General features: G+C 44.2%; 1 protein-coding gene across 1 annotated transcript in view; it reads right to left on the bottom strand.

Annotated features, from left to right (window-relative positions):
* Positions 1–27,500, bottom strand: part of trhde.2 (thyrotropin releasing hormone degrading enzyme, tandem duplicate 2) — a 142,621-nt gene that overhangs the window by 113,424 nt on the left and 1,697 nt on the right. The window contains exons 3-4 of the mRNA XM_026997268.3: positions 23,418–23,691; positions 13,485–13,611 (exon numbers count right to left, since the gene is read on the bottom strand). Of these exons, the coding sequence (XP_026853069.2) occupies positions 13,485–13,611; positions 23,418–23,691 (401 nt within the window). The remainder of the gene's footprint in view (positions 1–13,484; positions 13,612–23,417; positions 23,692–27,500) is intronic.

Genomic DNA, 27,500 nt, shown 5'->3' with positions numbered 1-27,500 from the left:
AAGCCAGTTTGTTTTATGTGATGAATATCTTTCCTTAAAAATGTCAGTGGGACAGATCTAATAAAGAATATGGACGTTTTCATCGACTACCTGTTGTGACTTTTGTCCCAACACTTACTGTTTCTTTTTGAACAAGACAAAAACCCTTTTAAGATTTACAAACTGCCAGTGTTTTGTTACATATGAACTATGGCTGCTATGGTTGTGCTGCTGGCTCGTGTGATGGCATTTGAGGGTGCACAGTAAATCCAAGCAGCACTCCAGCTAAACGGGGGGCTTTGTGAGTGACTCGTAAAACTGGTGGAGGATCGTGTTCTCTCTTCCTTCCTTTTCCCTAATCACTGACTGATGAGTCTTCGGTTCCTTGCGCTCACTGGCTGAGTCATTTGAAACACGTACAGAAGCTCTTGGCTTATCTCATTGCTTGGGCACTGAAGGACAGAGACTTTTTTAAGACATGTAAGGCAGCGGCTATGCTCCCACACACCGTTACTGTGCAGGCTAACCATATTGCTTCTCATCAGAGCAGCATTTCCCATGGATCTTCTGCACATACAAAAGACTCGTGAGTCAGATTCGCTGCATGGTGTTGATCTGAAGGGCTTGGGTGGCCTCTGTGGGATTAGACCTCTGGAGGATGAACTGATTAGAGACCAGATGACTGAACATACCAGTAACTTCATGACTCGTGCTGTATTGTTTTATTTTTTTGCTGCAGGTGATCTGCGTCTGCGTTCTTTCAGAAAACCATGTGGACCATTTTTGCCGTCAACTCTGGGGCAGTGATTTGCTTGCGTGACATTGTCGTGCGGGGACCAACATGCCCTGTCCGCTTTGCTCAAACATGAAGGCATACCCGGGCACACCTGTCTACCTCAGCTTGTTTCCTTTCTGAGCACGATGGCTCACTACCATCGCTTCCGTCCCCAGTACGCTCCAATTACAGCCCCTCCAGCGCCAGACCTGCCCACGGCTAAACCTGAGTTTATCCAGATGCTCCAATTTCTTTTCTAAGCAACCTTTTCTCCCTAGATCTTTTAGGTGTTTTCTCAGCAAACACTGGTTTCTCCCAGCTCTGTAGCTTTATCTATGCCAGGTGACCCTGTAAGGGATCAGAAGAGCTGACGTCTTCCTGTCAGGTTAAAGGGGGGCGGTTGTGTTGGCATGACCTTTGCCCTGAGGCTTCCAGCTGCCTATGTCATCGCCACGGGTTGAGATCCATCAGGGCTTTGTGCAGATAAGACAGCATTCTTGACACTGACAAGCGTTGACCATGGAAAGCATGGTGAAAGACTGCACAGGCTGTCTGGTGAGTGGGGAAAACTGTAACGGGATGCCACCTGCGAGCACAGAATGAAACAACGGCTTGGCACGACGCAGAGACCGAGGACACCTCATTTCACAGTCCTTGACTGTGTCTGTAGTTTCTTGACGGCATCTGGACTGCCACCAGGACCATAAACTGCAGCTATTCTGGTCTGGGCCTTTGCAGATCACTGAACAGCCAGAGCCACCTACCTTCACGATGCCAGACGGATCGAGGTGGTGTGTGAGCTGCATTTGGAAAGTGACCCCACCAGCTGTTAGAGACCTGGGGAGCGATACTGGTGCTTTCCAGTGGGTCCCATCCCAGCAGTCCCGGTGGAACACCTGGTACCTGCTGGACGTCCCGGTGATGCTGCAGTACACCTGACCTAACCGGCTACCCGACGAGCTCATTTCAGGCCGACTTCAGGATCATGACTGACTTTGGAATTAAACTACTAGCAGATTAGAGCCCTTCATGTGACAGTCCAACTGAGCGGTGAAGTGAGCTATTCTCCTTAGCTTTCTAGAGGGGGTGGGTGGTATGCCTGAGTTATGGCTGCCATACCTTTTGCTTTTGGCTTTTGCTGCTGCTAGAAAGTAATTGTTCTGCTTTTAATGGATAAAGTATTATGCATTGTAAAAGATACTGTGCAGCTGTAAATTCTGCTGAAATGCATTAATGCCAACAATACATTACCTCACACAAACTAGTAAAACTGTACAGAGATTTATACTACACAGTAATGATAAACAGGGACTCGATAGCCAGCTAGCTATACTGTCCGCCAACTGTAGCATCTACAGCAAGATGGTTCACCATTTCTACTGATAGCTTTGCTGTTAGCTGCTTCTTAGCTTGTGTGCATCGAGATTCCCACATAGTCAACAGCGCCAAGCATGGAGTGTTTTTTTCTGATGTCTCCACCTACTGGACACGTGACTACCTACATGCACACCCATGAAAAACAAACTCATGCTGCAGAGCAAAAACCACACGTACTGTGAACTGCATGCCGCAGTTTTGATAGAATGCATAATAATGTGCCTTTTTAAACCGTCTGAAATAAGCAGCATCTCAGGTGATGGTGCAGACTAGCCCTCCTCCCCCTCTTCTGTCAGTCCGCGGTAGGGTTGTTTCCCAGTGCGGTTTCAATAATTAATGCTAACACAGCACACAGCCCTGTTTTAGTGTGCAGACCATACTGCTGAAAACACTTACACATGGCTCCACCTAACCCATTGGTTCTGCAACTGCTCGGCTAACACACGCTTAATCTCTTAGCTGCGTGCTGGAATACTGGATGTTCTGATTATCAACCACAGCACACCGCCATTATAGACGAGGAACGGTTTGAGTGTATCCCGGTATCGCTGCATAACTGGGAGACAGGACCGTGGGGCTCATGCTGGAAAAAGATGCATGTGTCTTTACCTACAGTGACCTTCGCCCCTTGACATCAGCAATGGAATTAAATGGAATTTCATCAGGAATGGCATTTACAAACATGGAGAAGTTTAGTGCTCAAGCTGCTTTTTTCCTCTCTTCACCCCTAAGGTCATTTTTATTTTTATGCACATTCACTTTTTTAAGACTGTCAGAACCACTTAGCTCTGCTTAATCTAAAAAATAGAAGTCTGTGAGGAGAGCTAAAGCTATAGCTCCCCGCAAAGTCAGAGAAAGGCTTTCTAATTAACTGTGGAGTTATCTCGTTAAGCACTATAGAGCTATCTTGTTTCCCAGTAGTCTTTCTCAGTTTAATGAATTTGAGTTACCCAAATGAAATCAGTCAAAACGTGTTTGATCCTGATCTCTTCAAAATGAACATCCTACTCTGTACTGGACTGTACATTATATTACACATTGCAGTGCGCCTACGTATATACCACCTGTTCCTAATTTTAGATTTTCCTATATAGGTAAAAGCCAAGCGATGATGACTAACTAGGGCAGTCTAATAGCAGCATGTGTTTCAGCAAAAGATGAGAGAGAGAGAGAGAGAGAGAGAGAGAGAGAGAGAGAGAGAGAGAGAGAGAGAGAGAGAGAACACAGAAGAGCAAGAGAGTGGGAAAATAAGAGAAGGGGAAGAGAGAGAGAAACCAAGACCTTTCCTGACACCTCAGCAGTCCCACCACATACACACTGCTATCAAACACTCCTCGAGCCTTTACGATCTGCTGGAGAAATGTGGCAACACTACTGCGTTTAACCCTATAAAGAGTACCTGTGTGTCAGTGGCTTTGGAATACCACAGAACTGAGATTTACACAAATGATGCAACAGTGAAATTTAGCCATTCAAGTAAAGGCCCCATTGACATTCAGGACGCATGATGCGGTCTCAAACAGACTGCAGCCCCAAATCGCTTGTGATCACGTTTGCATATGTAAACACACACTCACACACACACACAAAGGGAAAAAAAGGGGGGAGGGGATGTCAAATATGTTCTGGTAAGACCCACATCCAGAGGTTTTTCAAATTCCACCAAGGTAAATTCCAATTTCTCTATGGGTTAAAAGCACACTGAAGGTCACAGTAGTGAATGAGTCATATTCCCAGGCTAACATATAGACGCTGCCTCTGAGGCAGATCCACCTTTATGTCACTTCAGGCTGATTTATCCACCCAGTCCAGCAACTGTCGGTTAACCAAAAATGTCAGCCAGCCAAAAATAATGTCAGAATGACAGTATTTGTGTCTGTTATTGGGGTTACAGCCCATTTTTGCCGACCTTTTCAAAGGTCAGAGGGCGTAGCCGTTTGTACTTTGTCACTCACGCTAACAGAATATGAGGAACAACCATGACTATGTGCCATGACTAGACTCTTCTACAGAGTCTTCTAATGGTTTTAGCCATCTAGTTTTGCTAACATTAACAAAGATTTAAAACAAGATTTGTTTGTTCATATAACTAGCTAACCTATCGCCTTAGCTACCTGCAGATGGTGGACTGGTCTAAACCTGCTGCAGTTTCTGAGTCTGTTGTCGGTGATACAGGACTATAAATCTGTTGTCTGACCCTTGCACATTCTGGTGATACAAATTCTGCTTGTGGGAAATTCACTGCAATGCATTAGTGAAGAAATTAGAAGGAACACATGGCTAAACAGATGTAGGCACCCATCAAAATGAATATCTGTAACATGTTGAAACTAAATTCTGAAATCACCATCACATTTCATTTAAAAGATGATAAAACAATATCAAAATGTATCTCATCAACCCAAATTTTAACTCTCCCACCATTATAAAACAGCTTGAAGTAGTATTGATTTGTTTTAGCATACATTTAACCCTTTAAGCCCTCCGTAGAACGGTCACTGTCCTACAATCCTACATTAGCAACAGTGTCCAGGTGTGGAGGCATGTCATGTAGCCCCGGTGTGGAGCCATGTAGCTTTGATTAGTCTGCTTGCCACATGGGCTAAATCAAAATAAAAATAATTTAGCCTCTTTAGTATATATAGAATAAACTTGTAATAATCGATAACTGTGTACAAGCTCAATCTCAATATTACCTAGCAAGCTAACGTTAGCTAAGGTAATGCCAGAGCAGTTGGAGCTGAATTAAACCATTTAAAACCGATACAGTAATTTTCTAATCTAAAATTTATAAAAATGTAAGAAACACATATGTAATATATGAACAATACAGCTTTACTCTGTCCTAGTTAAACCTCCACCTGTGGACGTTTTTCCACATCCCTTGAAAATAGTCGATTTGCGGCATACCATCCTGCACATTAGAAACATTGTAATGGTGTCTTGGCCTTGGGCATATCTGTATGGCAGATTGGTCTCATCTTTCACTATATAAATTATTATTGCCTCAGCTATCCAGTTCTTTATTAGAAATCAGTGGTTGCACCCAACTGGTTTTGCTAATAGGTTACTGCTGGTTGTGTTATTACTGAATAGGCAGTGACTGACTCATGCTCCTAACTGTGTGTGTGATACTACCCTCTCTCCACTGTGGGAGCAGAGACGCAAGAGCAGAGTGGCTAAGAGAGAAAAAGAGAGAGAGAAGTGCTTATGAAAGAGAAGTGGTGAAGCTAAGGGCTCCTCCTTCTGGCCTCTTACCTCTGTGATAATAACCTGTTCTGATAAAGAACAGAAAGCAGCTAAAAACACACATGCGATTCCCACCAGGGAGCGCTAAATTAAATTCTTGAATTAGGTATGCCCACTAATGGAACCTGATGTGCTTAGTCTGAGATTAAATTAGAGCTCCTCGTTATCGCATGTGCACACATGAAGAGGAGACGAAGTTACACGTGCAGAACTGAGCCCCATAGGACTGGGAAGAAAAGTGGAAGTCAGGGAGAGTCGGAATCAGACAGCTTGCTGTCTGGTGCCAGGGAGTCAGCACATTCCTGTTTTGGACAAACAAAAATAGGCAGATTGAAGAGTGGAGATATATGGGGGATGTGTATATATATATATGGGGGTGTGTATATATATATATATAATATAACAATTCCCCATTCACCCTCTGGGTGGTCTTCTTTTTCCTTCAGGCTCGGGTCCTCTACCTGAAGTCTGGGAGCTTAAGGGTCCTGTGTACTCTCTTAGCTGTTCCCAGAACTGCACTCTTCTGAAACGAGATCTCGGATGTTGTTACTGGGATCTGCTGGAGTCATTCTCCCAGTTTCGGGGTCACGGCTGCTAGTGCTCCCATTGCCACGGGAACCACAGTTGCCTTCACCCACCACATCTTATCATCCCATTATGGTCCCTCATTTCCAACCTCCTCAGGTTTCTGCTGTCTGTGGTACTCACTAAGCACTCTGACGCTCACTAGTCCTTGGCTGCAGCTGCTTTCCTTGTGGTCTCTTCCTGATTCCCATTTGCCTCTGGGATTCCAAGGTACTTGTAGATGCCCTCAACATCTGTTATATTACCCTCTGGTAGTGTGATTCCCCTCAGTTCTAGCCACCTTCCAACACTTATCCAGTCTGAATGACATTCCGATGAATTAGTGAGTCAATGTCTCATTCACTTCTAGCATTCAGCTTGATGTAATCCATGTACAGGAAGAGACTGATGGTTGCTACATTCTGTAGCCGGTATCCATAGCCGGTATCCGTGGTGATGATCTCACTGAGGGGGTTCAGATCTATGCAGAACAGCAGCAGGGAAAGGGCACGTCCGGGGTAAATCCCACACTGGATGGTGACTCGTGCTATTGGTGAGGGTTCTCTTCCACAAATCTCCTGTTGTTCTCTCTCTCTCTCTCTCTCTGTATATATATATATACATACACACACACACACACACACACACACATACACTGTATATATATATATATATCTACACACATACACACACATAAATACACTTTACAGTGTGTGTGTGTGTGTGTGTGTGTGTGTGTGTGTATGTATATATATATATATATATACAGTGTATGTGTGTGTGTGTGTGTGTGTGTGTATATACACATACACACACACACACACACACACACATATATATAAACACACACACACACACACACACATACACTGTAAAGTGTATTTATGTGTGTGTATGTGTGTAGATATATATATATATACAGTGTATGTGTGTGTGTGTGTGTGTGTGTGTGTGTGTGTGTATGTATATATATATAAGCAAGTGTAATAAAGACAGTAATGTAATAATGAATACCTAAATGCTAGCAAGGAAGAAGGCTGACAGCAGGACAGTAAGCACTGACCTACTTATAGTCCTCAACTCGCAAACCATGAAACAGGGGAAAAAAAAAAAAAAATTGGTTCAAACTTTAATGAAACACGAATACTTGACACCATTTCACTTCAAAATCACAGAAGTGATTTCAAGTGGTTGCAATACCTTTCACATTGCAGCACACCTCCGTTTTTACATGATCTGTAATGCATCAAACTCTGCAATGGTAAGCCCCTGCTGTTCCCTCCATAATTTGCCTCCACGGTGTGCCGAAGGGTTCTTGACCTTCATCATGCAGACATCAGATCAGTGACACGTTTACAATGCAGCTCATTCCTCTTTCCTCTTAGCGCAGTACCCTTGAGTTCTATGACCCTAGCTTTCTCAGGGGCAACGGGGCTGCTTTGAAGCCCCTCCCAGGTCTTCATCCACCTTCAATGAGGTGTAATGAGTTTGATAAAGGATTACCATTATCTCTTTTTTTCTTCCCAGAGTCCCCGTCCTGGCCTAGTGTGCCACAGAAAGGCTCCTTGATGGCTATCAGCCTGCTGCAGTAACTCACAGCCACAAAAGTGTAGTGGAAGGTGACAGGAAATTGAATATTAGCATGGGCTATCCTTTTTTTATATTTTGTTAAGCAGCAAGGGCTGATGGGAATTATTATGTGGCCATTCAAAGCTGAGCTGTGAATGATATTGGAAGGGAGGTGTATGACAATTTCACTGTTTAGATTTATGTGAAATAATAATAAGATCCAAAAGATCCATGAGGGAGATGACCTTGGAGGGATGACAAAGCTTTGACAGAGATGGAAACAGAGTAATGGATATATCCAAAGTCTGCCAGAACAGCGAAATAACACTAAAGTGAACAAAAAACCCAAAAACAATAAGCTAAAAGAAAAGGCCTTGTTTGGCACAGCTACTGAACTGCTACTAACAAATCTAAAGTTTGGTTAAGGTTGCTGTAAGTGGTATATTTGAGGAAAACTGCCTTTACCTCCTGATAGCTATCACTAAAATAGTTGCTCTGAGACTCTGAAAGGAAAAATAAAAATTCTACCATGAGCATCCTTACCTGTCAGCTATTTTGCATGTGTGTAAGTGTAAGAAGTCTTGTCTTTGAAGAAGGTGTTTTAGGAAATGGTTTGAATGGTGGATGTGGGGCAAGAATGAAGTCCTCTGGGCTTATGTTTATTTAGCCAGGACTATAAAATCAATTACAACCACTTTGAGAGTTTCAGAACAACATAGTAGCAACAACAGCACTGTATTTCATAAGTGCTAAAGCAAGAGCTTCTCACTAACGAAATCACAAATTCTGCAACCAAACCTAAATCTCAATCCAATTCCACAAACTCCAGCATTCTGATGTTGTCAGTTTGCTTTAGAAGTTTCTGGAAAAGAATGAACAAAAACCAAACGAATCTGTGTGAGACTGGAATCCGTGTGGTCCTGCACCGGGGGTGAATTTATTCAGGAGGCTTCGACGCACAAATGCAGTTCTATCACATCCACACGGGTTTAAAACTGAGCACCCAGTGAGGCTGAGCCAACAGGCAGGGTGTATAACACACTGGCCCAGTGTTGGGCCAGTGATCTCTCATTCTTTCAGATTAACACATCCAGCTTGATCTCCTCTTCTTTGGCACCAGGTCCGCGCTCTCTCCTGACGAGTCCCCATTTCCTGTGTGAGCAAGCGCTTCATCTCTATCCCAGCATGCACTCCACTCGCTCTACCCCGAATCGCCAACGCCTGAGCACCACATACGTGTGTGACGCTGGCGGCCAGCAGGCGCTTTATGCGTTCCAGTGAAAAGGCTCGGAGCTGGACGGATATTCGAGAACACATCAGGATCGAGCAGACGCAATGTGGAGTGCCAACATCTGGGTTTCAGAGTTTGAGATCTGTGAACTGGTGCTGAGTCAGATTGTATGTCTGGGTTTGGTAGGTTATGGTCAGTCTTAATAATGACCAATTAAATAAAAACATCTAAGCCTAATATAGGGTTATTTCAATGTCAGAAAAAATGACACACAAAATGATCACACAAAGCGTTGCGTGTGAATGCTGCACTACTTTGAACATATTTGTTAGACATTCAGACATTCAGAAACCATCATTTGATGGGTTGAAGATGACAAATTAGCAAATGGGTCAAAAACAAGGAACCACATGCAGCGCTGGCACTAAAATGCTACTCACTGCACAATGAAAATCATTCTGTATAAATGTGCTAAACTTCTGCTGCCCTTCACTACTACTATTCCACTAGTCACACAATAAATAACAGATACGCACATGTGCGCATGTGCACAGAGCAGCTGCAAGACACTAAATCTCTATCCTTTCCTTTCAGACGAGAAGGTAGAGGTTGTCCAACTTCGTCTGTCCATTGATTTCTCTCTCTCTCTCTCTCTCTCTCTGAATCATTTCCTTCAGATCAATGCTCCAGTGTGCAGGACCTCTTTTAAAAAGTACATGCCTAATGCTCCTTTACACATTAACATTTACTTCTTCCTTTCAGTGTAATATATTCTTGTTGGTACAACAGATAATCTTCCAACGAAGTGTGAAACACTGACATATTCTGTGCGGAATTCTAATGACCAGTCAGTGTCTGTTGGCTCGGTAGTGATGTTCTTCAGAAAATCCTGTCTCTTGGTCTATTTAAAATAAATAAGTAAATAAGGCAGTAACTGTAGTGTGTTGTACTGTAAGATGTAGTGGTAGAAAAACTGCAGTGTAGTCCACAAGGTTTGCAGAAAAACAGGATGTCTCAGACAGCTGTGGGAAAGGGGATGTGGAAGCAAAGTGCTTCTGAAGTTCTAGGGTGTCAATCCTGTTTACGTTGAAAACAGGAGCTCAGCAGGGCTGGACAGACTCTGTATTTGTGGTCTGTAAATGACTCCATTAATCTGTTTTTTTTTTTCAATCCAAGCTGGTTCCTGCCTGATGTGGACAAACAAATTCTGAGTTGTGACTCTTAGTTGTCTGTTTTTCAGAAATCACATTTCTTCAAGCTGCGTGATTTAGCATTATTACCTTGGAGTATCACTTACTTCGTTCTGATCCAATTTGACGGGTGGATGGTAATTAAACGCCTAATTGGCTTTTAGATGGCTAATTGCCTTGACATTTGCACATCAGACAGTGAGTGATGCTCTTCTGCTCACGAGGAGCACCAGACAAAGTGTTAGAGTCAGGCGTCAGGCCCATTGCGTGAACTTGCAGGGGGCCACAGGAGAGACTCAGGAAAATGGCAGGAAAGCGGTTCTCTGTTTGCTTGCGTGTTGTTGGTTTGGGGTGCTTTTTTTTTTCCTCTCCATCCTCCACCCCTTCTCCACCCGGGGAGCTGAAGGAGCTTCTTGCCCTGACGCTGCAAAGCATCAAAACGACCTGTCGGCACAGCCGAGGGAGCAGCGATGCAAGAGGGCACCGTGGAGGCGAGGAAAAAAATCCGAACCGATTTGATGCCCCCTGTGCATGCCGACGCTCCGTGTGTTTGTGCGGGGGGAGGGGGGTTGTGGGATGGCAGCACCGTGCCACGGGATGCAAAGCTGCGAGACACGGATCAAGGCCATGGACTCCTGCCTGCTGCCTGCTAGCTCACACACAATCACACAGATTCATGTTCCAGGGCGCTAATTATAGCCCTCTTTAAAACTGGGTAGAACCACACATAATAAAAAAAAAAGGTCTGTCATTATTATTATTAGTGTATTTTTCTCTTTTCATTGTCTCATCAGATCAGGTTTTGAAATCCCCTTCTGTTTCTTTTTCTGAAATACACACCTTCACGTGTGTGTGTGTGTGTGGGTTGTCAAACAGGAAAGGGGAGCCCATGATGAAGTTGCTCTAATTGGACTCTACTTAAAATTCACCTGGCAAAACGATGAAGCTCTTTAATGACCGAGCAGAGCTACGGTCTGCGGCACCGCTTCTCAGACCCGTTACGCCGGACAAGATCGATCGGCCACCGTGAGCCGCTGCACAAACACACGGCCAGGTCCAGGAGCCTGAGATGGGATCCGTCAAGCACCACAGCCAAAAGTTACCTTCCATTCAAATACCAGAGCCGGTGCACTGCAGGAAAAAGCTATTCGGTGGGCTATATGTATATTCTTCTGGCTCAGAAGGGTAGCTTTGAAAAATAGAGGCATTTGGTTTTTTTTTTTTTACTGTGCAGCCTAATGACACACACGGATGTTTAGGCTTCTAGAAACGGCGGCGCTTGAATTCAGCTTAACGGAGGACCACATCTCACTCGTTATTTTGAAAGGGAGTCGGTGAGATCTAAAATCGGCCAAGCGACCATGCGGCGTAGCCTGAACAAAGATTAAAAGAGTGAAGAACAAAAACGTCTGGAAGTGGATGGAACCACAGCAAGGCACCCGAGTGACCCTTTTAATAAAATGGATCCCTAGTCTCATTTCAGGGAGGGGAAAAAAAACAAACACAGGCGATGCAATTTTTAATAAAAAAAGGCTTTCTGAAGAAAAACCTCAAGCAGCTAACCTTGTGTTCTTCAAGAACTCCAGACAACATGTGATCTGCCATTTGTGAGCTGCTTTGTGCCAGCCTTCTCGCACTGTTCTGTCATTTTTCTCCTTTTCCGGATGAGGAAAGCGATAGAGCGTCCTTCCATCAGGGACCCCAGGTCCTGCAGCTGCAGTCTTCCTCGGCACGCAGATGGCGCCTTTACGTAACCAAGGAGAGCATTACATCCAGATCGTTTCTCTTACGATGCCTCGGTCCTCAACGGAGCAGTCTCTCGCTCCAGAACCCACCCCCTACGCATCTAATGTTACAACAGCAAGCCTTGGTCTTAGCAACCGTTTTGCGCATTAAGAATGTGTCTTGCCCATTTTATTGGGCAAGCGAGGGGCTTTAAAGTTGATTTAAAAAAAAAAACAGGCGTGAAAATGGCATGAAAGAAAAGAGCACGCTGTCCCTGTGTTCTCCAGCAAGTATTCAAGTAAACACCCTGGGAAGTGCCTAAAATGTTGTTCCCATTCATACTGGCTCATTTAGTTTGTTAGTTAATTTCCTGAACATTCAAAAACCATCTGTCGACATCAGAATGCTGGTATTTGTTGGAGGATATCAGGGTTTGTTGGAAAATGTCGGGGGTTTGTTGGAGTATATTGGGGTTCGATGGAGGATGTCAGGGTTTGTTGGAGAACGTCAGTACTGGATTGGTGTGCACTGGGCTGTAGAAGCAGCTTTGCCAAAGAAAAGCTTTGCTAGTTTCTCCACATCCTCTACAAAGAAGTTCCTCTTTATTATGATCAAACCTAGACGTGGGCTGAAGGTGGACTTCGCCTGCTCAGCTGGCATAGCTTAATTGTCACAAAACAGTCCAGTCTAAAATACCTTCATTACTCAGCTGTCAACACCAGCTAAGACCTGGAGGGAAACAGAGAGCCTTAAAATGGCCCTGGCTTCATTAAAATGTTTAGTTTGAAAAGAATGAACAAGACAATCCTTCACGGCATCAGTCAATAGAACAGGCTTAATGAAAACGCCTTGTTAGCTGGCCTGGCTGTTTCAAAGGACTCAGTCCTACCCTGGGACCATGACACAAACCGACGCTATCAGGCCACTATTAATCAATCACCCTGGAAGTAATCATTTCATCTTAAACAGGAAGTACTCAGTTTAAGGTAAAGCATCTGGAAGTAAAAGGCTGGGTACAATGGGTAGTAAAATGAGGAACATTGCACGAATCTCACACACACACACACACTAGCATCTGCCCTGAAGTTTTTAGTAATAGTAGCAAAAGTACATTTCCCACAGAATGCAGAGTCAGTGTTCATGAGTGGGTGATGACTGAGTGTGCAATTCTACAGTGAGAGGGAAAGAGAAGGAGAACAGGAGAAAAGAGAGATATGTGAAGGAGTGAATGTGCGCGGAGGGGGTGGAGGCATAGCAGGGTTCCACATGTTGTCCAGTTTCTCAACACCACAATGCCCTCAGTAGCAAAAGTTGCCAGCTTCAACTTTATAAGAGCACACGCACATGTCAGTGCAGACCAGAGAGACTAATGTGTGTGTTTCAGTGAAGACACCAAACTCACAGAAATCTGATGGAGTGAAAGACAGACAAACAGTCAGATGTATGCCTGCACACACGCACGCACACACACACACACACACATGCACACACACACACACTGCGGCAAGCATTTAGGTAGTGTACATCAAAAATATTAACACACACATCTAGCACATTTAACACACAAGAGCAATCTCGACCAAACCCAGAAGTCACTCTCAGGACTTGACAGTCTGCATTATCAGTGAACTCTGTGAATGTGCACCAGATCTCCGTGGGCCTCCCATGGCCGTACACACACACAAAAACACGTACACACAAACACGCACACTCACACACGCACACACACACACAGACACACAAAATCCACATACTATAACCACTGAACCATCAATGAGCAGTGTGTACCATGCGAGAGCATGCATGCACATACATGTAGCCTTACCTAATTTTGGCAGGGAGTATTTGACTTTGAAGTAATCCTGGTAGAAACGCAGGAGTCTCTTGGTGATGTGGAGGGCATAGTCTCCCGATCCGCTCTGAATGGCGTCGGGCCTGGCGTACAGCCGGATCTGCTCCAATGGCACAGCACAGACAGAACCAGCAAAAGGGTGTTCAGGGCGAGCGTGATATTTTGTTAAGTTTCAGACATTTGGCTCCAGGGCATCTCGTTATTGGGGAGATTCACGAACCCCCAACAGGCCCCCTTCATGAGCCCGGAACGCAACACTCAGAATATCTTTCCCTCTAATCTTGACAAGACCAATAATAGCCGCAGTGTGATCTGAAGGGAGAAGGCAGTATGAAGGCGGTTATATGCAGATATTCCATTTGCTTAAAACAAAATGACTGGCTTGCGTTAGAAACGATCCTCGCCCCGTATAATAGGAGAACTGACTTCATCCAACGGGAGCTGCATGCCAGGTTCCGTACTGTACCCAGGAAACCCCCGCTTGTTTAGTTCCTTGCGAAGGACATTCCTCCCCAAGCATACTACTGCGCAGCTTTGGCATTTCTGGAGTGACTGGGGTGTGGCATTCAGTAACTATCATTTGACCAATTGTGGATCTTTGGTCTTTATATGTCTGTAGAATCCCATAATGCTTCTGTTTAATTCCCCATGCAGCTGTTTCCACCCTTCTTAGCCAATGTTGCATTAAATAGCTTTTAGATGCTCTCTCCGCGCAACTGTGTTATTGTTTGATGTGATTTGGTTTGTTTGTTTTTGGCTACTCATGCATAGTCCAGGCCACAGAGAGGAGAGCATTGAAACTGAGCAAAAAAGAAAATGAAGGGGGGAGGAGAGGAGAAGGGTGAGAAACAAAGTGAAAGGAAACAGAAAATGAGAGAAACCAAGACAGGAGAGACAGAAAGCGAGAGAAAATGGAGGGAAGGGGAGAGAGAGAGAGAGAGAGAGACATTTTGTTTGAGATGCATTCTCAGTGTAAAAGAGATTGTTCCACTGGAATAGCCAAGGGCTGACGCGTGGCCTTTTCTGCACGGACATCTATCCAGTCAGAATGAATGGCTTCATATGCCTGGCCTAACATGCACGCACAATCGCAACAAAAGGAAAAACAGCCCTTGTTTCAGAGCCCCTGCCTCCCTGTTTGACTTTAGCTGCCTTTACTTGGCATGTTTGTTCTTTAGTAATTCATTTCTACAACTTGTTAAAAAAACATGCCATGTTTATGGCTGAGCGCTGAGGTGATTTAAAAAGCAAAAAACAAAACATCAAGTTGACATTATTTTAAAGCAGCGTGTAATTAGGACAGTTGTGCTGAAGTAGACAAATGAGGCTCGGCAAAATAATTATCCATTATTCGGACTCAAAGCTAATCCATTTGGTGTAAGCAATCAAGCACCTTCTTCTTCTGTAGAAGAAGGCTTGGTCTGGGATTCTAATGGGGTTAATTGGACTGGAATAGACCGTGTCTGAACGGGCCGGCTGTCCATTATCGACCAGCGGCTAATGACACCAGCTAAAGCTCTTAGGATCCCCACGGTTTGTAGTGCACGAATGAGTGAAACAGAACGGAGTCTGTTAAAACTCAGCGAGTCAGAAATCAGCTCAACACTACAGAGGAGGGAACGGCTCCGGAGGGCCCCGATTCACACCGTCTGCCGTGACACCGCCCGGGTAGAGCTAGCACAGCCGTCAGCACTGTAACAATCCAGGCAGGAAGTTGGCGTCCCGACATGCCGCCTGGCAGATCTTGCCTGTGTGGTATGAGATGTGACGCGTTCCTGGGCTTGCAACCGTTTCACAGCATTTCAGGTGAGAGATGAGGTGAGACTTTTTGGCAAGTGACTGGAGAGCTATTGTAAGTTTCGTACGCTGACACCTGGTTTTGTTTGCACTGTAAGGTTCTAATATTAAAATTCAACAGTTTGATATAAACTATTGACTTCCGTTGCTCTGTGGGAGGTTATGCGAAGCACTTCCTGTTTGCAGACATTGCTTAGTTTCAGTGTATCGCATGCTAGGAGATTCAAATATCAAAGAGAAATTAGATATGCACACAACACCAGACTCCAAATCTTAGATAAATATAGATGTGGCCCAAGTGTCTTCTTAAGGGTAATATAAATTTGTATGCTAATCTTCACCTTTGGCGAGCTGCCGCCAATATTAAACTTTTGGAAACTGCCTGTGTTTACTTGCAAGTTGGATGATGAGTATGGATGACTTCATCAATAGTGTGTTGATGCCAATTTCAGTCTTTTCTCTGCTCTGAATTCATGCAAGGAATTCTGTTAATTAGTTCAGGTTTTTAATTAGCTTATAGCATTATTAAGTGAAACATGCGGAAGTCTGCTCTACTGGAGACCAGCTCCATCGTTCCAGAATGAACGATCAAAAACACCAACTGGCCTCATTCAGGTAAACATCTGCATAGGAGGTCAGGGCCAACAGGAGGTCAGGGCTGCAGATTTGTATGAACAAGCCCCGATCCACTAAAAAAAAATCACAGACATTAACGTTACATCCAGAGCTGTTATTGTTGATGACTTAATTAAAAATAAACAATTCACCAAAGCATTGCTTGTGAGACGTGACTGATTCTGTGTCTAGTCCCACACCATAGACCGCCCCAGCCATACTGAAGCCTATAACGAAAGTCCGCGATGTCCTGACCCGAACACGGACATCTGCATGTTACAGAGTTGATGGGTGCTGCTGAGCGGCCTGTAGGTCACTTTGGCGACAGGGGACTGCGTGCAGCTGGGGCCCAAGAGAGGCAGGTGGTCAATGAAAGTGCCAGACGCCAGTCTGCTGGAACCACAAGCATTTGGCTGATTTAGCAGAGCCAGCTGCAGATCATATGCAAATGGCAGGCGGACCCGGCCACTCAGAGTGAAGGATACAGCTAGGCTTCCGTCAGGCAGCTAAAAGCTACAGGTAACCCAACTCAGCAGAAAAGATGCTCTATTACCCTGAGGAAAGCAAGGTCTCCTTCAGATGTGTGTAAATTTAAAAATTAAACTCGCTGAGAATGTTCTCAGGTGGGAGACGGTCTCGCACTCTCTTTCAGATATGCATAAGGCCAAGATTTCCTCAGTTTGGAGAATTTGAATGTCCTCCTTCAGCGTGCTGGTGTTGACAAACTAAGTCATGAAACATTTATGTGACATATGCTGTAAGAGCTGCACTTTTTCTTGTTTTTTTTAACATTTTACATGTCACAAAGCCAACAGAGAAAAAGCATAAACGTAGGAGAAAGCCCTCCATTCTGTGGCACTAGAATCAAGATCACAAAAATGATTACGCACTTCTTATGGAGAAATGGATCATTTGTGAGGACGCTTGTTGCATCTCTCAAGCAAATATTTGTGCAGTTTCGTGACATGTGTCTTTACAAAGAAACACAGAAATTGCTTCTTTTATTCCTGATCCTTTTAAACACTGATCCTGAACGGGTGCTTAAGCATGAAAAAGAACTGGCTCCAAATACACATTAGCACTGAACCTGAGGGTGGGGGGTTTGGGGGGCGGAGTTGGGGGAAATGAAACTGTAGTGACACTAGAGAATAGTTATGTTCCTCTTGGACCCAGCTCAAGTTAATTAGAAGAAATTAGGAAAACAAACAAACAAAAAAAACGATTTACATAAGTGTCAGGAGCAGAGAACAGAGACAAGGAGAGGAGAAAGTTAATCTGTTTAGGGTTGGTCTGGCACAGCCGTCGGTGAGAAGGAGGAGAAGAAGCCTTTTTTAATTGTTTGTCAGAGAGTGCAATCCCTCTTTCTTCCTGACACAGAGCTTATAATAGCATACATCCCTCCCACCCCTCACGAATCGTCTCCCACCGTCTGCGCTAGCCTGCGCGTGGTGTGCTGTGCTGAGGTTAGGAACACTCCCAGAGGAGGGATAATAGCACTCAGCATGGAGCACTCGTGGAAGGCTTCTCCATTGCTTCTTCTGCCTTTTGCAGTTGCAGACTACAGACAAGATGCACCTGCCTGCTGCAGTTCGCTGACTTATCAAAGTGTGCAAGTGCGAACACGCATGCAGTCAGCACGTACACGCACACGTGTATGTGCATGCAGTTAGTAGGTACTAACGTGTGTACGCAGTTAGCACATGTTTGCAAGCATGTGCATGTGTGGGGCATAAATCCTACGCCCAAGCCAACATGGACGGCTTCACGCTCTCTCTCGCTGTTTTCGTGCAGCGTCTCCACATGGCCTGACCTGTGTGTCAGACGGCCCGGGGAAGGTGGGCGCGCCTGTCTGGTGATGGAGAGTTAGTGGGTGGGCACCAGCTCTAAGCCACTATAAAGTAACAGATTCTTAAGATGCCTGCGATTATAACATGATGCACTTAAGAGATGATACAGACGACAGCAAAAAAGATTGAAACGTTATGCCAAAAGAGATTATTTACATAATAATTGCATTGGCCAAGATCACAGTGCTAGGTGATGGTGATATCTGAGTCGAGAAGCATGACGGAAAAGTACAGATAAGCCAAAGCATGAGTAGCGTGGTAGATCTGTCACCCAGCATAGTTCAGCTCCAACACTGCACCTGCAGATATATGTGCTGTAGTGTTTACTCAAAACCTTGTTCCAGAACCAGTGCCCTACAGAATTTAGCTCTGGCACAAAATCAGTCTAATCAGAGTGTTCAAGCATCTAAACATCAGCCCCTGGTGTGTAAAATCAGACATGGGATTAAACTCTGTAGGGAACAGATCTGGTATTCTGGGCAGTCAAAAATAAACTTTGACAGATGGCAAATCTATGGGAACAGGGCCGAAACCAAATTCTGCAGGGTGGTGAAATTTCCGCAAGTGGGGCTGATACTGAACTCTGCATGTTGAGAAATTTCTGTGAGCAGTGCTTTTCACCACTGGTTTTAACATTATACTGTATGCACTCAGAGAGTCTTGCATATATTGTGCATGAACTGAGGGAATTAGACCTGATTCTGATAGTACCAGGTGCTCCAGTTTTACAGCAAAGCTAGCATAAGACCTAGTAATTCATGAGGGGAGGAAGGATACATGTGTGACGGCTTTCTTCGGCCTTAATCCAAACGTAGTCGTCATAGTAACAAGTAAGGGTCAAAACACAAACAGACATGATTAGCACAGGCTTCATCCACAATCAGAAGACCCAAAACTAGAAAGCTCAAGTATTAGAAATCATAGGAGCTATGGCTCAGAAATGCACATAACCACAGCAAAACTTCCCGATGCAACTACACAGACTTGATGGAATTGTAACGGGGAACAGGTGTGACTGGAAACCAGAGGGTAGTGGCGGAGCAGTAAATTTGGAGGGGCAAAAACCAGAGGAATTGCCTCCATGACAGAGGTACCCCTCCAGAGGGGAAGGGGGTTGGATCGAAGCACATGTCAAATCACTTTCAAAACCAGATTTCACAGAACTCACCCCACCCACAAGTAAACATGTGCCATTTTTGATGGAAAGTGGCTTATTGTGCCGTGATGGGTCAACCTTTTCCCCCTCAAATGCAGGGGTGTCAGATCTTATCTACAAAGAGCCAGTGTGCCTGAATGTTTTCCTTCCTGCCAAACAGGAATACACCTGTTACAACTAATCACTTTGTTGAAGACTGAGACCAACTGATTAAACAAGTGGAGTCAGGTGTGTTCCTGCAGGGCCACAATGAAATCCCACAGTCACACTGTCCCTCTGTACCTTTGCAGATAGGATTTGACACCTTTGTTCTAATAGCTTAAGGGGATGAATAGCCACGGCAGGAAATTCTGAGGCAGTGATAAACAAGGTGGGGTTTTAAAACTGTCAGTCAAGGGTAATTGACCATTGCTGTCAGACCACACTTATTTCAACCGTGCTGGTTCTGTGTTGGTCAAGCTACTCTTCACCTTGAAATTCTGGCCAACGTGAACACCTTAAAGCATTGAATACACTGCGCAGCCTTTCGTAACGGCTGATGAGGACACTAAGTCCCTCCAGAAATCAATAACTCATAACAGTAAATGACCAGGGATCATAACACCTTATAATTCGTAAGTGTGAACTCTGCAGCCTGTCATGGAAATGTGTGCTCGTGTTGTCTGATTACAGGCAGGGTCGGCAGAGCAAACGCTAGCTGTTCCTGCTTGCATCACAGCTTTGTGTCGGTGCAAAAAAAAAAAAAGAAAAGCAGATTGCATGAGGCAGGAGTGAGAGAAAGTTTAAAGATATGGATCTAATGTTAGGCTATGGAGGGAAGTCAGAATGCTCTCAGAGTTCTTCATTGCCTCAAACCTTCTCATATTTCTGCTTTTCTCCTTTGTGTAATGGCTAGGAGAACAAAAATGGTCAATAAATCTGCAAGTTGCCCTCAAAAGTACTTTTTCTTGATTGTTAGAAATACATATCTAGGTGTCTGTCCCACCTGGGTGTTTTCATTATGGTCAGCATAATGAACAATGCTTTGGTTTAAACTCATAATTGATCCACAGAAATGTTTAACTGCAACGTAATGTATCTCAGTCCTTTCCCCTGTTCCATAAGTCTAAATAGTGTAACAGAAATTATCTTGCTACTTAGCTTGAATTTCAAAATGTGGATTTGATTACATTTTATATATTCAGAGCTCACAAAGAGTGGCTGCACTTAGTCCACTATGTTATTGGATTTGCACCTGCGTTTTCAGCTTGGCAGATGTTCTTATCCAGAGAAACCTAGTGTGTGTGTGTGTGTGTGTGTGTGTGTGTGTGTGTGTGTGTGTGTGTGTGTGTGTGTGTGTGTGTGTGTGTGTGTGTGTGTGTGTGTGTATATATATATACACACATTGGTGTGAAAAAGTGTTTGCCCCTTCCTGATATCTTATTTTTTTGCATGTTTGTTACACTTAAATGTTTCAGATCAAATTTAAATATTAGACAAAGATAATACAAGTAAACATAAAATGCAGTTTTTAAATGAAGGTTTTTATTATTAAGGGGAATAAATTCCAAACCTACATGGCCCAGCATGAAAAAGTGATTGCCCCCTTAACCTAATAACTTGGTTGGGCCACCCTTAGCAGCAACAACTGCAATCAAGCATTTGCAATAACTGGCAATGAGTCTTTTACAGTGCTGTGGAAGAATTTTGGCCCACTCATCTTTGCAAAATTGTTGTAATTTTGGAGGGTTTTTGAGCATGAACCGCCTTTTTAAGATCATGCCACAGCATCTCTGTCAGTTTCAGGTCAGGACTTTGACTAGGCCACTGCAAAGTCTTCATTTTGTTTTTCTTAAGCCATTCAGAGGTGGACTTGCTGGTGTGTTTTGGATCATTGTCCTGCTGCCGAACCCAAGTGCGCTTCAGCTTGGTGTCACGAACAAATGGCCAGACATTCTCCTTCAGGATTGTTTGGTAGACAACAGAATTCATGGTTCCATTTACCACAGCAAGTCTTCCAGGTCCTGAAGCAGCAAAACAGCCCCAGACCATCACACTACCACCACCATATTTTACTATTCGTATGATGTTCCTTTTATGAAATGCTGTGTTATTTTTACGCCAGATGTAATGGGACATACACCTTCCAAAAAGTTCAACTTTTGTCTCGTCAGTCCACAAAGTCCCAGAGTCTTGGGGATCATCAAGATGTTTTCTGGCAAAACTGAGATGAGCCTTTATGTTCTTTTTGCTCAGCAGTGGTTTCGTCTCATGCAGAAAATGCAGGCCATTTTTGCTTATGGTGGAGTCATGAACACTGACCTTAACTGAGGCAAATGAAGCAAAATCACTTTTTCACGCTGGGCCATGTAGGTTCCCCTTAATAATAAAAACCTTCATTTAAAAACTGTGTTTACTTGTGTTAACTTTGTCTAATATTTAAATTTGTTTTGATGATCTGAAACATTTAAGTGTGACAAACATGCAAAAAAATATCAGGAAGGGGGCAAACACTTTTTCACACCACTGTATATATATCTCACAGTGTGTGCTCTCTGGGCATCCATGATCTTGGTGTTGTTAGCACCTTGCTCTACCAGGTGAGATACAGGAGCGCTATTCATGTTAGATTTGCTAATTGCTGTGTTCATTATAAAATAACCAAACTGACTGAAACTATGGTGAAAAAACAAACATAACTCATCAAATAATATCCGTTACAACAAGTAGAGATATGCTAACGATACCAATAAGGTCTGAGGAAACTGGAAAGCAAACATATATTTTTATTGTCGATTATTGTGCAGTTTTTCTCAATTTCTTTCAGCCACAGGTAATCACTTTGCTCCAGCAACGCTACCTTATGAGTGCCATAACAGTGTGAAGCCACTTGGCCATCGTATTTCTCTCTCTGCACTGTAAAGTGAATGGTTAAATATGGACATAAACACATTATCCCCAAAATGCAGATGCCACGATTTCCTAAAGGAATTCCCAGTTTTTATCTCTAAGTATTGGTATAAATGTAGCTGTAAAGATATGTATGTATATGTATATAACTAAATCTGTATGGTTCTCTCCCGGAAACAAAAAATACCAAAAACAAGCAAAAAATAAAAAAATAAATTTAAAAATACTTGTGAAATACTGTGAAAATCAATGCAAGTCGCACCTGACACTTACTTCTGGGGTTTCACTGGTTTGGGTTGTCAACCCTTTTTTGTCCATGTAGGGCTCTAATAGTCTAGCTTAGACAGAGTACCGCACAGGGAGTATCATGCCTTCTCTTAGAATATGTGGCTGTACACTTGGTTGTTCGGGTTGCTTTTGTCAAGAACAGGTATGCTTCATTTAATCCCCACACTTTAGAAACGGTGTAAATCACCTGTGTTTTCTCTCAGAAAACAAGTACTGACTTTTCTTCCCAACTTCATCTGCTGGAGTTTTCACCTCGGCTGCTAGGTAAGACAGCTAAATTGACAAATTGTTTGTTTGCAATTTGTTTTAATCTGCTTCCCCTGTTTACATTTTTCATGCTTATAGTTTTCATTGTCTGTTGAGTTGGGTTTATTTTGAGTCTACCGAGTCATTTTTCATTGTCTATTTGACCAGCATACTGCTAGGCTAGTCCAAAGATCAGTCAAAATCAAATCAAACATGTTTAATTTATACTCTCACTGGCCCAAAACTAGAAGCTAGATTGAGAGACAATAAATGCATCCCTCCCATACTTCTGTGCCAACCATCAAATCTGACCCTACAATCTGCAGACCAGGGGCAGTTTGGGGAGACTCAGTGCAGCTGTGATTCATGTCTATGACTGGAGTCAAATTAATGCAGTGTAACCCTAGCTTTGCGTACCTCACTAAGTCCTCAGCTGACACTGTGAAGGACTTTAACTCCCGAGGGCTGGACCAAGCAGGATTCTGGCTGTCCAGATTTAATTCAGCTATTCCATTAAACATCATCTGCACAGTTGGGATAAAGCTGTTCACTGGCTTTACAAGAGAATTCTCACAGCTTCAATAAACAGTAAGTCTGATTGGCATTAGTGAAATATAAATAGCGAAAAAGGTCACAAAAGACCCATTAGCCTACATAAAATAGACTGAATATCATCACAACTGTCCATGAATCTGGCTTAGAAGGCTTAAAAATTAATATGAATTTTGGGTTTTGGTTGACATCAACAAAGGATAGGCAGTTTTATTTCTCAGCCATAAACATAAAAAAAACAGTTAAGACATGCTCTTTAAAGGCCTCTGTGAAGGATAGCTAAAACAGTGCACGGGCCCCTACGAAAAAATGTAACAGAGTACTGCTACCCAGGGCATTTATTCCAATATTGCAGAATATAGCGGTTAGCCATGCGCTAACTCGCTCCATCAGTCATTTCAGACAGGCGTCCATGCCTTCCTCAGGCCATCAATTACATATTGCACATCCCAGACAGGGTATATGTGTACGTGTGGGAAGAGACGATCGCTGTATCTCGTCGTTCGTAAGACTCACCACGACGCCGCCATCCGTGACTGCCTCTCGGTAGGTGAAGTTGCACACGGCCCACGCCAGGTAGTACGTGGACATGCGGGGCGTCCTGGAGAAGCTGTTGGTGACCCAGCCGTCCTCGTCCGTGGTGGATGCCTCCACCGGCATGTTGGAGAGGGACTGGTAGGAGCCCTCGTGCCTCAGGCTCACCCTGAATGTGGCCTTGTAGATGGGCTCGTCGAAACACGGGAAAGCCTTCCGCGCGTGGGTCGGCGAGAACTGGGTCACTGCGACATACCTGGCGAGAGGCGGCGGGGGGTGCAATTAAAAAACGCCCACACAACGAGAGAAAGAGAATAAGAAAGGAGTGAGATGGAGAAAGAGAGTGGAGAAAGAACAGAGGAGCAGAAAACAAAGGCGATAATGAGCAGAGAAGGAGAGGAGAAAACGAGGGGTATGGAAAGATTAAAAGAGCAACTGTTACAGCTACACTGAAACTTTTAAGCACACCATCAGTTACAAGTGAAAAAAGTCTTTTCACCTTGTATCAGCTCTTTTAAAATGGTTAAACTGTACTGCTCCTGAATGCTGATAAGCTCAGACAATGATGAAACACATCCTTGTTTTCCCAGCATGATGGATTTGTATCACGCTACTAATTAATAGATAAGATGAATGTGAACGGAAGCTCATGCGTACTGAGCTCACCGGGTATACGCTTATTACACAGTTGCCTGGAGGTGAAAATTGACCACAGGCTTAGGGCGTGAATCAAAATAGTGATTAATTTTAATCACACACAAGAATTCTTATAACTAAAAATAAAATTCATGGCATTTTTCAACATGGTAGAAGCAACATGCTTGCTCTGTTGAGCAACATTTCAACACTGTCAGCTGTAGGAATTTTCTACAACCACAAAAAAAAAACAAAAGAAAAAAACAGGCGTACCACACGTCTCCTGACCCGGTGAGATTTCGACAAGATTATTTCTGCAAACAAGCACATTTGCACTGTAATTATCGCCCATGACGATGCAGTGGGGGCGAGGCGGCGAGGAAATGCAGATTCAGGAGTTTTGTGGCGCATGAAGAGCTCTGACAGACGGAGACAGGGAGCGTGGCGGAAGAGGGAGGAGCCCCGGGGCTTTGCCAAAACCTCGGAAGCTTAGCGCAGCTCTTAGCGCGCCGCCTTTCAGCACGGCGGCTGCCGGGGTCTCCGCGGAGTCTCCGCGGAGGCTGCGGGATTAGGAGTTATCAGAGGTGCACTCAAAGGAAGCACCGACTTACACCTACACCAACAGCACCTACAGTCATGACTCGTCATTTAACGCCAAGCTAGGAAAGGGAATACGAGGTAGTGATAGCTAGAGCTTTATAGGATTCTTAAAGTTTGCCTTTGTCTACAGGTGCTGGCTCGTTGGTTCGTCTCTGCCTTAGCTGTGTGGATATAAATGTATTTCGAAACAGTCTGAGATGCACACACATACGTGTGTGTGTGTGTGCGTCAAGTGGTGAGAGTCCGGTAGAAATATAATTCTAATTTACTCTCATATTTACCCTAAACTGCCCATAAACTGCCCCGAAACACTGAGTGGGGGGCAAGGGTGGTGCATATGGAGGTGGTAAAGGTGGAGGTGATGGGATTTCCCACCCAAACTCCAGAGAGTCCAGTGTACAACTAAGGAACAGAGCCCACGGGGCACCGTGCACAGATGTATAAGAGCAGGGTACAAGCAACAGGGTGGCTGACAGCTTGATGGAGATCCTACATTAGTGCAGGGTTGTGGCTCTCCGAAGCGCAAGAAAAAAGATCTGGTGGGAGTGTAAACGGAGGAAATATACTGTTTCCATTTGGCAGACTCTGGGAAAGTCTTTGTGTTGGAAGACCATCAGAGTTCATATAGCTGAGAGCAAATAAAAAGACAGTAAACAACTGAGAAGATTTAAGCCCATGGCCAAGGCCTGAGACCATGTGTTTGGGCAGCTAGTCAACTCTGCTTTGTCTCGGGTATCTTATGCATACCAGACATCTGAACTGGAAGAAAGTAAATGAGATGAATCCTCCACTGTTGTGATGTCAGGTTTGAATAATGTTCAAATTTGTCAGATCACACAAAAACATATGGTATGCCATCTGATCAGATAGCAAAGGTTAAAGTTCTGAATGCGTATTAAAATCCCAAGCACTGACCCGGCTTTCTTTTAACTAAGCCAGATTTTACGTTGGTGTGCCATATTTTGCTGAGGATTACAGTTACTGTTCAAACTCACACAGGTGTATTCCATTTAGCACTCATTAAAGTCGCACTGTAGCTCTCTGTACTGAAACGTGAATGCAGACAACACTCACTAGTTAAAGTTTTGAGTCACTGTGCGTTCGGCCTCAACACGGTGCTGCCAGACAGAGCTACGCCGTGTGGAAAACCAGACCTGTGAGACGTGAGCTCTGTTGTAATTATGTCATTAGCGTGGGAGTGTTAAATCCACTGCCAGTATCGTACTGTGGCAGAGAAAGCACCTGGACCATCGTACAGTCCAGGACCTCCTCCCACCATGCAAAATGCAGAGTTAAAGTTTGAAACTATAACCGTGTAACTATACGGCTATAACTATTTTGCTATAAAGTCGACCCTGCGAGTAGTGCGGGGACTGCTGAAAAGCATCAGCATCAGAGCATCACTTGGCGGAGTCCACTGTTTTATGGATGAAGAGGTCACAGTGAGATCGAAGCAGGTACTCGAGTGATATTGAGTGGGTGAAGCATCCCCTGAAGGGGCAGATAGGACTCCAGTTCCAGGCTGAGGTGGAGCCTGGGGCAAAACAAAGAAAGCCTTGACAAGCTCTGGTGTCAGTTACTTCTGAAAGCTGTATTTACTAAACTTTGGTACTACGTATAGCCAGGTCAACAAAACTATGTTGAAATAAACTGGCAGAGAGGGAGAGGGATACGGGGAGGGAGGGGGAGTGCGTGTGTGTGTGTGTGTGTGTGTGTGTGTGTGTGTGTGCGCGCAGGACCATGCATGTAAACACACAAAAACTAGAAAAATAACTAAAGACCATATACATTTACATAAGAGGAGATTATAGAGTAAACAAAAACTGTGCCCCCGTCGCAACACCATTTTATAGTCATTACCGGCATGAGAAGCAGTGGCCTCTGTGGTCTGCTCTGTGCGTAAAGCTGCATCACACACAGAAGCTCGTGTGTTCTGCTTAATGAGTCATTCACCGCAGTGATTTGGCATTCGCGCGTGACAGCTGCGCCTGAAATACCCAGCGCCTTTGCCTCCCGTTCGGCTTCTTACTGGTCACATCTCTCTGCTCCCAGTCACCCCAGTCACCACAGTCACCCCAGTCACCACAGTCACCCCAGTCATCACAATCACCACAGTCACCCCAGTCACCACAGTCACCCCAGTCATCACAATCACCACAGCCACCCCAGTCACCACAGTCACCACAGTCAACCCAGGCACCACAGTCACCACAGTCAACCCAGTCACCACAGTCAACCCAGTCACCACAGTCACCACAGTCAACCCAGTCACCACAGTCACCACAGTCACCCCAGTCAACCCAGTCACCCCAGTCACCCCAGTCAACACAGTCACCACAGTCACCTCAGTCACCACAGTCACCACAGCCCAATGTTTGCATTTACAAGTGACTCTGAACTTAACTTGGTTTGTTACACGTCAGTGGGACAGCTGCAGATTTGTAGAGGGTTTGATATAACAGTGTTCTTTTTTTCTCCTTTGGCGTACACTTAGATGCTACTTTTTCTATGTATATATTAAACTTCCACCGATTTTCCGTGACAGAAATGTCAGAAATGTCAATGTCACCGAAAACTGTGGGAAGAGACACGGACATTTAGTTTAACTACACAGACTATACAATCTACAGTCTGTCATGGTGGCTACAGTTTGGGTGATATGTAATTAACGTCATACCACGTTTTATTCCCACACTTTATTCATACACTAGGCTATATCACGAATTTTGTTTGCCTCTGTTGTATATCCCTGACTTCCAGCTTTTTAAAAAATTTTTTTTACCGTTTTTGGAAAGTCCAATGTCATATTACCGTAACAGAAACATTACA

This window comes from Electrophorus electricus, chromosome 11 (assembly GCF_041902795.1).
Source record: "Electrophorus electricus isolate QZ-2024a chromosome 11, ASM4190279v1, whole genome shotgun sequence".
NCBI lineage: Eukaryota > Metazoa > Chordata > Actinopteri > Gymnotiformes > Gymnotidae > Electrophorus > Electrophorus electricus.
Note: the sequence above shows the minus strand (reverse complement) of the source record. Positions and strands in the feature narration are given on the sequence as shown.